This window comes from Lycium barbarum, chromosome 8 (assembly GCF_019175385.1).
Source record: "Lycium barbarum isolate Lr01 chromosome 8, ASM1917538v2, whole genome shotgun sequence".
Classification (NCBI taxonomy): Eukaryota; Viridiplantae; Streptophyta; class Magnoliopsida; order Solanales; family Solanaceae; genus Lycium; species Lycium barbarum.
In genome coordinates, this window is record NC_083344.1 from 4,709,717 (window position 1) to 4,725,532 (window position 15,816).

Consider the following 15,816-nt stretch of genomic DNA (forward strand, 5'->3'; position numbering starts at 1 on the left):
GTATTTTCAACAAATTTCAATCATACCCTTTCTTAGGTATTTTGAATATTGTATATCATTAATAATTTTTTGGTGGACCAAAAAATAGTTAATGGTAAAAATAACTAATGTAAACTTTTTATTTTATACCGTTCCTATAGTTCTCCCTTTATATGATAAACAAATCTACACTGGTATTTTTCTAGCGGGATCTAAGTTCTCCAAAGACGTGGCATATTATGATGCAAGAGTATAAATTTATAACCCGCGAAAAAAGTTGTTCGCATTGAGGGACAAAAATTAAATACCAGCACAAAATTGGGCCCAAAACCTGTACAGGTACCTATTGGGCCGTCCAACAAAGCCCATATAAACAACATCTGTCCTTATTAGCAAAACACTTCTCATTTCACTGAAAAAAAAACCCTAACCTCTCACAACAGAAAAAGAGACAGCCGCATAGAGTTTTCTCTTCACAAAAATGGTGAGCAAAAAAATTATTCACTTTCATTTTTCTCTTATAAATCAACTGAGTATTATTATAATCTCTAAATTTTTGTTCCATTTTTTGTAGACTTTTAAGAGAAGGAATGGAGGACGTAACAAACATGGACGTGGCCATGTTAAGTTTATTCGTTGCTCTAATTGCGGCAAGTGCTGCCCTAAGGTTAGTTTTGTCAATTTTTTTTTTTACATAAATATAATATTGCGGATCTACAGATTTAGCATAAATGTTTATATTTAAAATTAAAATTTATACAGTTAATAGTGTTATTTCTCCATTTTCTTATCTGTTGAATATTTTTTAGCTTGAATTTGACATTGCGGATCTAGGATTTTAAGTTAATGGATGCGAAATAGTAGCACATACGTTCTTTTTGTGATAGTATGTGTGGAACTTAACGTAAATGTATATTTAAAATAAAAGTTTGTGTAATTGTAGTTCGAGTAGAAGGGATTTTTTTTTTAAAATATGAATTTGCCATTGTGGATTCAGGATTTTAAGTTAATGGATGCGAAATAGCATATACGACACTTTATGTGCAGATTTAAGATGAGAATATATGTAATATATAGTTTTGAGTACGTAGAAGGTGGTGAGTTCGTGTGCGCCTATTGAGAATATAAATCTGTTCTTAATTGAATGCTAGTTTAGAAGAAATTATATGTGAACACGACATATCTGATCCAGCATTTTAAGTTAATGGTAGCGGATAATCATGTATTAGTTTTTCGTGGTTACATGTAAGTGTATACTTTAAAATTTAAATTATATGATCTCTAATTGCGGCAAATGCTGTCCCGAGGTTATATATCTGTTTTCTATCTGTTGAATATTTTTTTTTACATGAATATTACATTTCTGATTCATGATTTTGAGCTCAGACAAAGTTAAGCTTACTGTCACTAGATCTGAAGTCATCAGCTATTTAGAAAGTTTTGTCAGGTTACGTTTATATTTATTTTAGAAGTAAGGCTTAAAATTTTATTTGTTTGCTGTCTATATGGGGGCTGATGTGTTCAAATTTTGGGTACCTTGATGTTCTGTTTTGTAGTTTTGTAGTGATTTTTTAAAGTAGTAAAGTTCTTGCATGATGATTAAGAGGTATTGTTGGGGCATTTGTATTTTGTTGTCACAGCTGAAATATATGGAAAGATGTACAATTGTTAAATCATCCGCGAATGGTGTTTTATGATAGAGAGTATCATGTTCATTCCAAATATTGATTTAGTACGAGAAAGTTTAATGCTTTTTGGTTAATGCTCACTGATATTTCCATCTATATTCAGTTTAATAACTGATGTGCTACATTGTGTACAGTCAGACCAAAAAAGGAAAAAAAAAACTTTGTATTGCAATCATCATTGTTATGTTATTAATACAAGACCACTTTCTGCTAATATTTTGAAACTTACTGTGATATTTTATCGTAACTGCTATTCAGGACAAGGCCATCAAGAGGTTCCTTGTGAGGAACATTGTTGAGCAAGCTGCTGTACGTGATGTTCAGGAAGCTTGTGCTTTTGAATGTGAGGAACATTCTTAGAGCATTTTCGAAGTCTTATGTATTGCAACAATAGTTTTGCTCACGTGAAATAACACGAGTGTGTTGTCTATGCAGTGTACACTCTTCCTAAGCTGTACTTGAAGATGCAGTACTGTGTTTCATGTGCAATTCACTCCAAGGTGGTTAGAGTCCGTTCCCGTACTGATAGGAGAGTTCGTGAGCCTCCACAGCGTTTCAGACGCCCAAGGGTATTCTATATCTTTCCTTGTATTATCTTCTTAGTTTTAAGCAATTGTTTCCTTTATGTGCATGTTGATGGGTATTAAACTTTGTGCAACGAAACTTGATTCTACATGCTGTTGCTGGTTTTGTCATGGTGTTTATTTCATGTCTCATTTTGTTAATCCACCTATTTATAGAAACTAGTCAGAATTTTAATAAATAGCACTCTTTATGCCCCTAATAATAAATTATGGCGATAGTATTGAGTTTTCAAAAGATGGCAACAATTTTTTCCCCAAAACATGTCATACACACACACATAGTAGCAGACATACATACATACATACATACAGTCATACAGTCATACATACGCACATACACTAGCCTTTGTACATACGTACAGTGACCATCATACATACGGACATTCATACAATAAAAATCTACTATAAAGTGAAAATGTAGCTATTTTTTGTAATAATTTAAAAGTATTGCTTAAATGGGTAATGTGTGGATTTAAGTCGTTACATCATGTAGTTTTCCTTACATTTGCCTGCTGTAGCCTACTAAATAGCAGGAGGACATCAGAACAGTTTAAGACTTGCTTAAATATCACCTATTTGTAGTTTTGTACTGCTTGTTATTTTTATAGATAATAAAATGGGAGCTTTTCATCAACTTTGTCATTCTATGATATTCCTTTGCTCACTTGGAGTTTTGTCTTTTCTGTTTTTATTCCAGGATGATCTCCCAAAGGCAGGACAAGCACCACGCCCCACTGGAGGAGCCCCTGCTGCCCCTCGCACTTAAGTTGTTAGGCTTCAGGTTTTGGTTAATCTGATAGTTACAATGTGTTCTACCTGGTTTTGACAGTGTACTGTTATCATTTAGTTGATGGGACCTATTATATTACCATGTTATGGAATTGAATTTTGAATGGAAAACGGAGAGATTTAAATATTTTAAATATTTCTGAATTGAGGGCTTTTAATTTGTGTTTTCTGATAACCTGACATCACATCTGCCTGAATGGCGGGATTAGTTATTTCAATGTCCTGATTGAAATTGCTGGATAACATATTTGTTGTTGCCTTCTTGTATTTGGGCATGTCAGCTTTGGTAGTTCGTCTTGATATTTATATTGCATTCATAAATAAAATTGTGTGGCTCTCAGTTTGAATATAGTGGTCAATGAGGTGGGAAGAGGCAGAAAACACCAGCCTGATCTTTTACTATTTGCTCATAGCATAGTGGTCTAAGAGTTACACGTCTGTGTTGGTGGAGGTAACAAGTGCCTTGAATTGTTTTAGGAGGATGCAACTTATTTTGGTTTGAGGGCTTAGATCATCTCCTAGCCATAAACCCGTTAACCGGTTCAAATCGGTAACTGGACTGGTAAAACCGGAATTGAAACCGGTTGAACTGGTTCCGGTTAACCGTTTATTTATATACCGGTCCGGTTTCAATTTTTTTGGAATCGGAATCGGTTAAATCGGAACCAGGTCGGTTAAATCGATTAAACAGGTGGAATTAAAATGTTTTTTTTAATTGTAGCTGTTGGGGCAGCCCAATGGACCGTTGGGCAATGGTCCATTTGCAAAAATGGCTGCTGCCAACTGGTCCCAAACCCATTTTTTGCCCCCCAACCCCCCAAACATTTTTTTAACACTTTAACTCATCTTCCACCCCTATATAAATCCCTCCCCATTTTCATTTTAATCACATTAATTCACTCTTCTCTTTCTCTCAAATCTCATTCTCTCAATTATAGTTATTTTGTAACAATTAATCACTTTAAATTTCTCTCTAATAAATGTCACAAAGTCTTATTATAGTTTTAGTTATTAATTTTGCAATTATAATATTGTCGGTGGAGTTGGTGATTTGCAACAATCTGAAGTAGCTTTGGTGGATTTGCAATTCTAGCCGTCTTCATTTTGTTGAAAATTAGTCCGACAATTTGGTACCTTCATTCTAACTCTATCTTTATTTTTCGCAATTTAATTTGTTGCAATTTATTTTCTTGTGATTTGCAATTCTAGCCGCCTTCATTTTGTTGAAAATTAGTCCGGCAATTTGGTACCTTCATTCCAACTCTATCTTTATTTTTCGCAATTTAATTTGTTGCAATTTATTTTCTTGTGATTTATTTGAGTTTGATTTAAATTAATTCTATTTAATAATGACGAAGAGATTTAGACGTGGTGTCGGTAGTAGTGGTATTGTTAGGCGTGGGTTTAAACTTTACTTATAAACTTATATAACATATGTAAATATACCTACAATATACTAATAAATACTATAATATATATACTATACAGATTTGGACGTGTTTGAATCGGACCGGTTCTGGTTTCGGATTTTTAATCGGTAAACCGGAATCGATGGCCGGTTCTGATTTTTTAATCGGAAACCGGCCGATTTGTTAACCGATTACCGGTTCAAACCGGTTAACACATTTACCTAGCCACCAAGTTGTTGCCCATAGTTTTAACTTTAAAATTTTCACACATTAATAATAAGAACTATAGAAATACAGAAAGTAGAGATATGATGGCTAAAATCATTTGACCCAGAAATTAAAAAGAAAAAGGTGAATAAACGAATGACTTTGCTTTGTTATATTGCTATAAGTCTATTTGATATTCACACTTCAATCTATAGGTAGAAAATATTCAGGGAGAAATATAGGTAAAGATAGAGTTGTAACACGGTGCTACATATTAGCTTCATTTTATAACACGTTATCAGCACGAAGTTCTAACCAATTGAGATAGTAAAATGTTGTCAGTAGCATTAAGTGTTGATAATAGGCTTTATGCGAGAGTTCCAGGTAAGTAATACTCTTCAATATATTCACTGAATACTTTTGTAAACTCTTCAAGATAAAACACACTTTAGTCATCGAATGTTGAATTTTTCACTTTGCCATGTCTAATAGCCAAAACATCTTTTATGTTGTTCCATGTTTATCACGAAAGCTTATATGCCATATTTGGAATCCAAATTTAATTCACGTATGAAACAATCTTATATATGGATGAGTATGCTGAAGTTATAAACATGGATATTTTGATCTATATATGGCTGGATTCCCATTTTAGGAGTGGCTAATCTATGTTTTGTTATACTGCTTGAACATGTCCAGCTAAAGTCATGCCCTAGCTCCCCTTATTTATATCTTTTGAATTCTTCAAGTTATATACCTTTGATTCTAACTATGACCAGAAACAAATTTGCTAGCACTTCGGCAGAACTTGAATAAAGAGAAATCATTATTGCTCCTGAAAAGCAATACGTGATGAGGCATCAAAATTATGGTTGATGCAATTTTTGGTTACTGTCTATCAATATGTAAATTTATTCTATAATAATATTGTAAATTTAATATATCACGGTGCTACATATTAGCTCCTAAAGTAATAATTGCTTTGAAGTCAGGTATACTCTGAAAGATATGTTAGAGAAAATTTCTCTACATCATATTTATGCCTCAATTTGCTCCAGAAGTAACAATATGTTAAAAGAGGTACTAAGCTATCATTATTTAATATGATTAAGTCACTTTCAGATATATTTCATTCCTGAAGAATGAAACTTCTAATAAATATTACAAATACGGATCTATTCCCTGAAGTGAATGTGATAGTATGTAGTAAAGCTTATAAATATGGACGTGCTTTTGGTTGTGAAGAAATCACGACTCAACTCCAGAAGAGGTAGAATAATTGAGAAGAAATATTTCGAATATTTTATGCTTTACTCCCGAAGCAGTAAACTCATAAATCTGCTCCCGAAGTAGCAAAACTTTGAACTCTACTCCGAATGTTGTAACCTTCGAGCTCTACTCCCTAAGTAGTAGAATTCTGAAATTTACTCTTGAAGTAGTAAATAACTCCGAGATCTACTCCTAAAGTAGTAAGACCTTAAAATTTACTCTCGAAGTAGTTAACATTTAAAATTTAATCCCGAAGTGGTAAAACTTTAAACTTTACTCATGAAGCAGAAAGAATCGGTAAAATATTTGAGAAATATTCTGAAGCAATATCTTCTTGTGCTTGAGGAAAATAACGAGTTATTGATGAGTGTCGTATAGCAAGCACATTTGAATAATCAGGATTCATTTCCCGAAGTGAATGAAGAAATACCACAACCTATCTCCTGGAGAGATAAAATACAAGGAATATACATTTTATTGTGTGGTATGAAATTAAGGCATTGCAACACGTACCTGTCGTATGTAGAAACATCTTGAATAATTTTATTAAAGTATCATTTTAAAGAAAAAGGAAGCAGAGTAAAGTGCTTTCTACTATAACCACATTGATAAATTATGGTTAGTTGTTATTGATTTCCTTGAAGGAAATAAACATTGGTGTATCCCTTTCTTGAAGGGTGTGATTACTATGTGATTGCTGCTTTGATACAAAATATTTAGATGTTAATGGCTAGTCTTCTTGAAGGAAATATTTGAAATACTGAAGTTAGAACTTAATGTTTACTTTTCGTAATTTACAATTTATAATGTCCATTTAATTACTGTTTCTTTCATGACACCAGTACTGTCTAACCATTTTTTTTCTCCATGATACTAGCAGTATCTACGCAATATTTGGTGATACAAAAATCAAGGACTCCAGAAGAGATAATTGTTTGTTTACGAGTATCATGACACCAACAGTGTTCAAATAATATCTGATTATGAAAAATAAATTAAAGTCTCTTGAAGAGGTTATACATGATTGCACTATTTATCTCAGATCGTAATTGTTATAAATCGTAGTAAACCTGAAGTTTACTAACAATAAAATTGGTTATCACATTGGGACTACAAATGATTGAAAAATTGAATATTTTTAAGTTAGTACGGGTAAGGAATATGTATATGAAACGTTACCCGAGTATGATGGATCACATGTCACAATAAACCAGAAGTTTATGACATAAAATCTCATGCAATATTAAACCAGAAGTTTACTAAAATAAATAGCACTCGTCATGGTAAACTTAAGTTTTACGGATATAGATAATTTTATTAGTTGGAAATACCATTTTGGTTGTCCTGATTTAAATCTGATGTGCTAATTGAGTATTAAAAACATATTGAAGAACTAGAAGATTCTTCAAAAATTTGTTTGTGTTGCTTGTTCTCATGATAAGTTGATTACACCAGCTAATGTTGGGACTGAATCCCCAAAATTCTGGAAAATATAAAAGGTGAATGTGGGTCCCTTCACCTGCAATGTGATGTCTTAAATAGATGCATCTATGAGATGGTCACATGTATATTTATTGTCAACTGGCAGTTTGACATTTACGAAGTTGCTTGCTCAAAATGATTGATTTGGAAGCATAATTTTCAGAATACGTAATCAAGACAATCATCTTGATAATGCTGGTTTATATCTAAGTTGGTTTGGCATTAGATGCTTTCATAATACAGCTAAATCATTGCTTATGAGAACAGAGTTTCAGATGTTGGTCTGAGATATGATATATTGCATACAACATCATTTGTATGCTTCAGATCAATAAATTTTGATAAATTCTCCCCTCATATTTGGTTCAGGGTCAGGAACTAGATATTTCCATCTTTTAGCATTTGATGTGCGGTACATAATTAATGGATATACCATGATGCACACATATGGATTTTCCCAAAGAAAATGGGAACATATGTCACTAAAATAAGGGAGAGAGAATAAGCAGCTAAGAAATATGTTGTGAATTATCATCAGTATGATCCTCAGATAATTCAAGTCAAATGCTGGAAGTATTTGCTAACCCAACTATTTCATATTTCATCTGCAAAATGCTCCTAATGTCCCTGAAGGACAGAGTCTACAACATGCATGGAGCATGGTAGACCAATCGGTTCTAAATATAATAATCCTTGAAAAAGGGAGGAGCAAATGATCATAATAAGGAGGCAAAATGCTCTTGAAGAGCCGACGACATAACACTTCATGAAACCTTATGCGAGGTTCAGATACCTGAAAATGATGAAGTGATGAGATCTCAGTAAGTTATGTCGAATTGCGAACCGATACAAATGATATCTTGTCGACGATATCTTTGATACAATATGGCACGCAATATTGTATAAGATTGTGAGGATCTGAGTACTACGTCTCTTAAAGCATGTTGATGTAGAAATCATTACCAAGTAAAATGATGCATCTTGATAAACGTAATGTTTATTGGACCAGCAGTCCAAACATCAGAAAATGTCACATTATTTATACTGATGGATGCTGTCACAGCCTATGTGGCTTACTTGATGAAATTTATATGAAAATTCCTGAAGGATATAAAGTGCCTGAAGCATTTGGTTTAAAGTCTCGGAAAATGTATTCAATCAGATTACAAAGATCATTATATGGTTTAAAACAATCAGGGCGCATGTGGTATAATCGCCTAAGTGAGTACTTGATAAATGAAGGATATATAAATGATGTCATTTGTCCATGTGTTTTTATTAAGAAAGCAAAATCAGAGTTCGTTATAATCGCTGTTTATGTTGATGACATAAACCTAATTGGAACTCCAGAAGAGCTCCAAAAAGCGATTGAATATTTAAAGAAAGAATTTGAGATGAAAGATCTGGGAAAAGCAATACTTTGTCTTGGTTTGCAGATTGAACATTTGACAGGTGAGATCCTTATCCATCAATCTGCTTATACCGAAAAGGTTTTAAAAGGATTTTACATGGACAATGCGCATCCTTTAAGTACTCCAATGGTTGTTCGCTCACTTGAAGTGAGTAAAGATCTGTTCCAACCTCAAGGAGAAAATGAAGAGCTTCTTGGTCCTGAAGTACCATATCCTAGTGCAATTGGTGCACTTATGTATCTTGCTAACGCTACAAGACCTGACATAGCGTTCTCTGTTAATTTGCTAGCAAGATATAGCTCTTCTCGTACACGAAGACATTGGAACGGAGTTAAGCATATATTGCGATATCTGAAGGGAACTAGCGATATGGGTCTCTTTTATACTAACAAAGGCTATCTGTTTATATGCGGAGGTACTGCTATATCATGGCGATCCACAAAGCAGTCCATTGTTGCTACTTCTTCGAATCATGCTGAGATAATAGCTATTCATGAAGCAAGTAGAGAATGTGTGTGATTGAGATCAGTGATACATTTCATCAGAGAAAGATGTGGCTTGAAGTGTGATACAAAAATACCCACAGTATTATATGAAGATAATGCTGCTTGCATAACTCAATTAAAAGGAGGATTTATAAAAGAAGATAGAACGAAGCACATTTCACCAAAGTTATTTTTCACTCATGATCTCCAGAAGAATGGTGATCTTGATGTGCAACAAATTCGTTCAAGTGACAATCTTGCAGATTTGTACACCAAATCTTTGCCAACTTCAACTGTTGAGAAAATGATATTCAAGATTGGAATGCGAAGACTCCGACATCTGAATATTGATCTTCGTCAGGGGGAGTGAAATACATGTTGTACTCTTTTTTCCTTAACCAAGTTTTGTCCCATTGGGTTTTCTTGGTAAGGTTTTTAATGAGGCAACTCTCAAAGCGTATTACTAGATATGTGTACTCTTTTTCCTTCATTGAGGCTTTTTCCCACAGAGTTTTTCCCAATAAGGTTTTTAACGATGCACATCATCTATGAACATCCAAGGGGGAGTGTTATGAAATATATTATGGATGTCCAATACACAAATATAATGCTTCTCCTCCACCATCTTAATGGTTCCTCCATTTTCCTCCACCATCTTAATGGTTCCTCCATTTTCTCATATATTGAATGCATATATAGCACTATAAATAGAGGCATAAGTTTTCATATGAAATACACTTGTAACATATTTTGGAAGAATAGTAAAAATCTCTCCTCTTTTGTCATTCTATTTCTATGATTTTCATCCTTTAATATTGTGACTCTTTTAACTTCATTTTATAACAAGACCCTAATTATAGGCGCGTGAACCGCATAAAAGCAACAACATTATATGATAGGACTAGACTAGCTGGTTGACTCTTTTAAGACTTCAATATGGTGGGGAATAACTGGTTGTTGCAGCAGTCTCTTTTTTCTTGTTCTTCAATATGGTTGTTCATACAGCTATTCCCCTATTTGAATTTCACTGCTTGGTCTCAAATTCGGATAAATGAGTTTAATGGTAAGTTGAGCGTCAAATTAACCATTTCATGATGAATGTCCAACCTCAACCACAGCGGTTTCTTTGTGGTAAAGTTGACCCCGGTGTTGAATCTTAGTTATCTTGGAATTGAAGTGTGGTGACAGTTTTCAGTTTTTTTTTTTATATAATTTTTTTTTATATGTTGACATCACCGCTACCCGTGACTTATTATTGTCTTCCTCTGTCAGTTTCCTTGGAGTAGAAACTTTGCCTGCTCTCTGTCACTTCTGCTCATTCTGTAAGCTAGTATTGTGATGGTGTGTGCACAGTAGTTATCGAGAAAGAATAGGCAATTAGGAGAGAATGGGGCGACAGCGTCGGACATAGAAATTATATTTGGTAGTCTTTGGATATGGCACGTTCCTTTCCTTTTTTTTTTTTTTAATTACTCTTCCGTTTCAATTTATGTGATATAATTTGACTAGGTATGATGTTTAAGAAATAAAGAAAAAGTTTTGAAACTTGTGGTCTAAAATAAGTCATTGATATTTGTGTGGCTGTAAATCATTTTTTAAGAATAAAAGGGAAATTTAAGTTAAATTATTTATAAATATAGAAATATATCATATTCTTTTTGAAACAAACTAAAAAGAAAAGTGTATTATATAAATCAGAAAGTATATAAAACCCTTGCAGGGTGGTCGTCCGTCATCCTAAAGTCCCCGCGAAGCTCATGGTATATACCTACTATTCTTCTTGAGGTAGAGTTCATTTTGTAATAGGGGCAGAGCCCCTTGGGTCTTAAAAATGAGGATTAACAAGGTTACACTTGCATGTTCATAATTGACACACCGAGAGCTTGTTTGTTTTTGATTGGTAAAACAGAAAAAACTGAAACAAATTATAGATGGGACTAGATGGTGTCCTCGCCAAGAAAGACTGTTTTATGAGAAAGAGGACATACCTTTACATATTTGTGCTACACAATTGTATATGACCATTATACATGGATGTATATTAAATTGCGCAAGCCTAAAAATAATTACGAAAAAGGGTACTTGCGATGTAAATGTAAATAAAGAAAATACAATAGAGAATGAAAGCTGTGAAGATTTTATTGATATCGTAGATAATTCAGTTAGACAAATAAATGATTGTAGATTAGCTTCCAAACGAGGGTTATTTGCACTTTTATCCCTATTTCCAGAGACAGATTCAGGATTTAAATGCTATGTCAGCTACAAAGTCCAATATAGTGGAGTGTAGTGGGTGAAAATCTCCTAATTTCATTAGCCCTCGGTACGTACATTATAGCCTCTTGATTCGTGTAAAATAATTGTAATAATTCCGAAATTTATTGAGAGACGTGGAGCAATAAACGTTGCATTTGAGTTGAAGAAAATGACCTTACAAAAATCTTCTATGGTTTATTTACAAATCATATATGTTATTTTTAGTGATTTCTTGTGAAAATACATATAACTAAAGTACTATTTGTAATAGATACAAAACTAAATCTCTCCCAACAGTAAACTTATCATTATTCACTAAAATTGTTTAAAAATAAAGTAAAATATCAACAGTGAAATTGGACCTGCATGAGTATATTTAGCTAATCTCCCCATACATAAAAAAAAATGCATTATTATTTAAAGGATCAAGCAATTCATTAATAATCAAGAATATTTAAAGTTTGTTAACCATGATTATATCGATTAATAGGTGGTCTAAATATAGAAGTTTAATTCCAAAAAGCCTAATAAGGGACTGATGCCAAAATTCGCACCTAAAAAATGATTCGAACTGTGAAACCGACTCAAATTGATGAAAAATTCGATTTGGTAGTTTGATTTGATTTGATTTAGAGAAAATTCGACTGGGACAAAGTTATTTAACTTATGTGTATACGACCGCTAAATTTCTAATTAGAAAATCTCGATTGGGACAAAGTTATTCAACTTATGTGTACACGATCCCTAGAAATCGTTTGATTTGATTTCTTTTTTTGTATATATGTTTTCATATTTAATGTGTTTCTGTAGTATTGGGCCAAAGTTGTTTCAACTTTTCCGGACATTACAGCACTAGACAACAAGCCCACTTGGTGAAGGCTACTCTCCCAGCATAGAAAATGACCAAAATCATACATTATGTTTGAGTTTGAATCAAAATCATACATATTCTTTCACATGAATCATTAATAGTACATTATGTTTGCATAAGTGGTGCACTTTTAGTCAAACTCCAAATATTTTTTTAGAAATTTAACGGAAAAGAACAAAAATGCCCCTAAACTTTTAAAAAAGGTATAAAAATACCCTTTATTCATCTATTTTGCTAAAACTACCCCTCAATTCAACTTTTTGGCTCATTTATTCCGCTTGACTAACATACAACACTAATTATTTTTTTTAAAAAAATTAAATTGCACATGACATTTTATTACTGAAAAATTAATTTATTCTTTTAAAAAGAAATCTGAAAAATCGTTATTTGTAGAATAAGGAAAAATAATTTTTCAACATCCGTTTCTTTAAAAAAACAAATGTAGTAAGCCTTTTATATATATATATAAAAAAAACAGAATTGGATTTTCATTAAAACATGTGGAATTTTTTTAAATTTGGAAAACTTTTTTTTAACGGGTGGAAACCCCATTTTTTTTAGAAAATTCAATTTTTAAATCTGAAAAACTGATTGTTTTTTTAAGTAAAATGTGCAAAACTAATACTCCATAATTTTCTTCTAGATTTAAAAAAATATAGTTTTCTGATTTTTTTTTAAACACAATTTTTCCATAAAAAAAATTAATTTTTTCAGATTTTTATAAAAATCCAGTTTTTCACATTTTGAAAAGAAAAAAAAATTAGTGTTGTCCGTTAGTCAAGGTTTTACTCGTTAAAAAAAAGTTTTCCAAATTTAAAAAAATTCCACATGTTTTAATGAAAATCCAATTATGTTTTTTTTTATATATATATATATATATAAAAGGCTTACTACATTTATTTTTTAAAGAAACGGGTGTTGAAAAATTATTTTTCCTTATTCTACAAATAACGATTTTTCAGATTTCTTTTTAAAAGAATAAATTAATTTTTCAGTAATAAAATGTCATGTGCAATTATTATTTTTTTTTTTAAATTAGTGTTGCCCGTTAGTCAAGGGGAATAAATGAGCCAAAAAGTTGAATTGAGGGGTAGTTTTAGCAAAATAGATGAATAAAGGGTATTTTTATACCTTTTCTAAAAGTTCAGGGGCATTTTTGTTCTTTTCCGTTAAATTTCTAAAAAAATATTTGAGAGTTTAACTAAAAGTGCACCACTTATGCAAACATAATGTACTGTTAGTGCTCCATGTGAAAGAATATGTATGATTTTGATCCAAACCCAAACATAATGTATGATTTTGGTCCTTTTCTCCTTCCAGCACTACATTATAAATCCGGAAAGTTACGTAAATGTACCCTTCGGCCAACAAGTTTACCAACATGACCGAAGTATACACTACTTATATACTTGAGACAATAACGAATACGCGGAAATGAGAAATTAAGAATATAAACAAAAGGAAAAGAAAAGATAGATAGATTGATACAAAAATAGGCACAATTAGGCAACCAAGGTTCTTCAATAACCAAGACCTCCTAATTATACTCTAGATAGCACCAACCTCTTAGGATGACCTCGAGGGAATTGAATTCCCAAGCAACCAATCCTCTCAACAATCAAAGATTCAACAAGAGCCATCCATGACCTCTCTCACAAGTTTCTCTCTCTAGAGACAACTCTCAAAATCACTCATAAATTTATCAATTCATCAAAATCTCCCTAATGAAATAAAAGACTAGCTATTTATACTAACTAAATAATAGAAGACCCTATTATTACATAAATGCCATAAATGAGGCAAGGGTCTTGTTTGGCTAGTCTTGTGGAGAATGGAAATCTTGAATTTGCGAATGTGGCCTCTTGCAAACATAGCCTTCCTTGCTTCTTGGCCACTTTAATGCTCTTCCATCTCCCATCCGTCCTCTCCATGCTATCATCCAAACTTTGGCTCCACGAGACGGTCCTTTAAGTGTCCTTGAGGCAACTCGGCTTGCATCATTCTCCTCTTCTTGAAAAGGATTCGTCCTCGAATCTAAACCTTGCAAAATCATAAGGGAGACAAACAAAAACATACTCCTCAAGGATTGAGGGTTAGCACACAACGCAATAATCACATATTCATGCCAAGGATGAACAAACTTGTGGTACAACCACACATCTATGACAATCATGACTAACATTTGCACACATGAGGTATCAAGAAGTTGATTCCTCCAACGTTCATGACATAAGGATAGAGTAATAAAACCAATGGATTCAAAATACGAAGTATGCAACTCGACATTGGTTCTATTTGACATGTAGCATAATGTCCAAACAAGAACACTCTCATTTTTCAAACAAGGACTCCCCCAAGATAGTGCTCTCAAATCACACAAGGTGTCACCCGGATCAAAGGGGACGAACAACCATCTAGTATGGTCAAGAACACAATCGGCTAGATCATAAGAGCCTTCTCCCACGTAAGATGCACTCCATATATGATCAAGAATGTCATCATATGCAAACAAGTAATAAAGAAAGGTATCACGTAAAATAAATTCCTCATCAATATCACTCCCCAATGTAACCTCACCATACGGTTCAAGGACAAAATTATCCAAGGGGCTACTATGAAGTTGAACATGAAAGGAAGAATTTGCAATTTCTAGACAAGAATTACCTTCCTTTGTAACACTTTCCTTCCCCACAAATGGATCACAATTCCTCAAAGGAAGATCTTCATCATGGGAAAGAGTGTCTTCATCCTATAGTGGGTTACATATCACATTATAGCCTCCAAAGGAAACTAAACGTTCAACATTACCAAACACCCCACTAGGTTCATCACTCTCAATAGTCATGTCATCCTCAAATAAAACATTATCCTTTACAAGAGAGTAATCCATGAACAATAAGTAGTCAAATTATGTCATTTCACTTTCAAAAGAACCAATGTCATCTTTCAATGCGTTTTCGCTCACATGACTGTCTACATGACACACATCACCACTACAAATTGGAGTCTTATCACGTGACACTAAAGTATGATCAAAAGACCCATTTTGACATGAAACAAACAAGGGTGAGATGTCACATCCTTTCAATTGACCAACTATATCAATATTATCACTAACTAGTACATTAAACATATCACAAAGATCCTCAAGTAGTGAATTATCATTACAAGAAAGTTGATCAACACTAATTGGTAGTATGTCAAACTCGCAAGAATTACTAACATGATGACCACATGACATTGTACTACCATTTAACTCACAAGTGTTAACACTAGGTGGACACAAACCGATCTTACAAGAAGAATCAATTTGGTCATCTAAAGGATCAACTAGTGTTTGAGCACCTTCATTCGATAATGCATTATCATTCAAAGCACAAGT

At 33.0% G+C, this 15,816-nt stretch overlaps 1 protein-coding gene across 1 annotated transcript; it reads left to right on the plus strand.

Moving 5' to 3' along the window:
• Window positions 1-314: 314 nt before the first annotated feature.
• On the plus strand, window positions 315-3,167 carry LOC132605773 (small ribosomal subunit protein eS26x-like). Its single transcript, XM_060319008.1, has 5 exons — window positions 315-463; window positions 554-646; window positions 1,926-2,010; window positions 2,103-2,236; window positions 2,949-3,167. The coding sequence occupies exons 1-5, from the start codon at window positions 461-463 to the stop codon at window positions 3,015-3,017; spliced, it is 384 nt and encodes a 127-aa protein (XP_060174991.1). The 5' UTR covers window positions 315-460; the 3' UTR covers window positions 3,018-3,167.
• The last annotated feature ends 12,649 nt before the right edge of the window (window positions 3,168-15,816 follow it).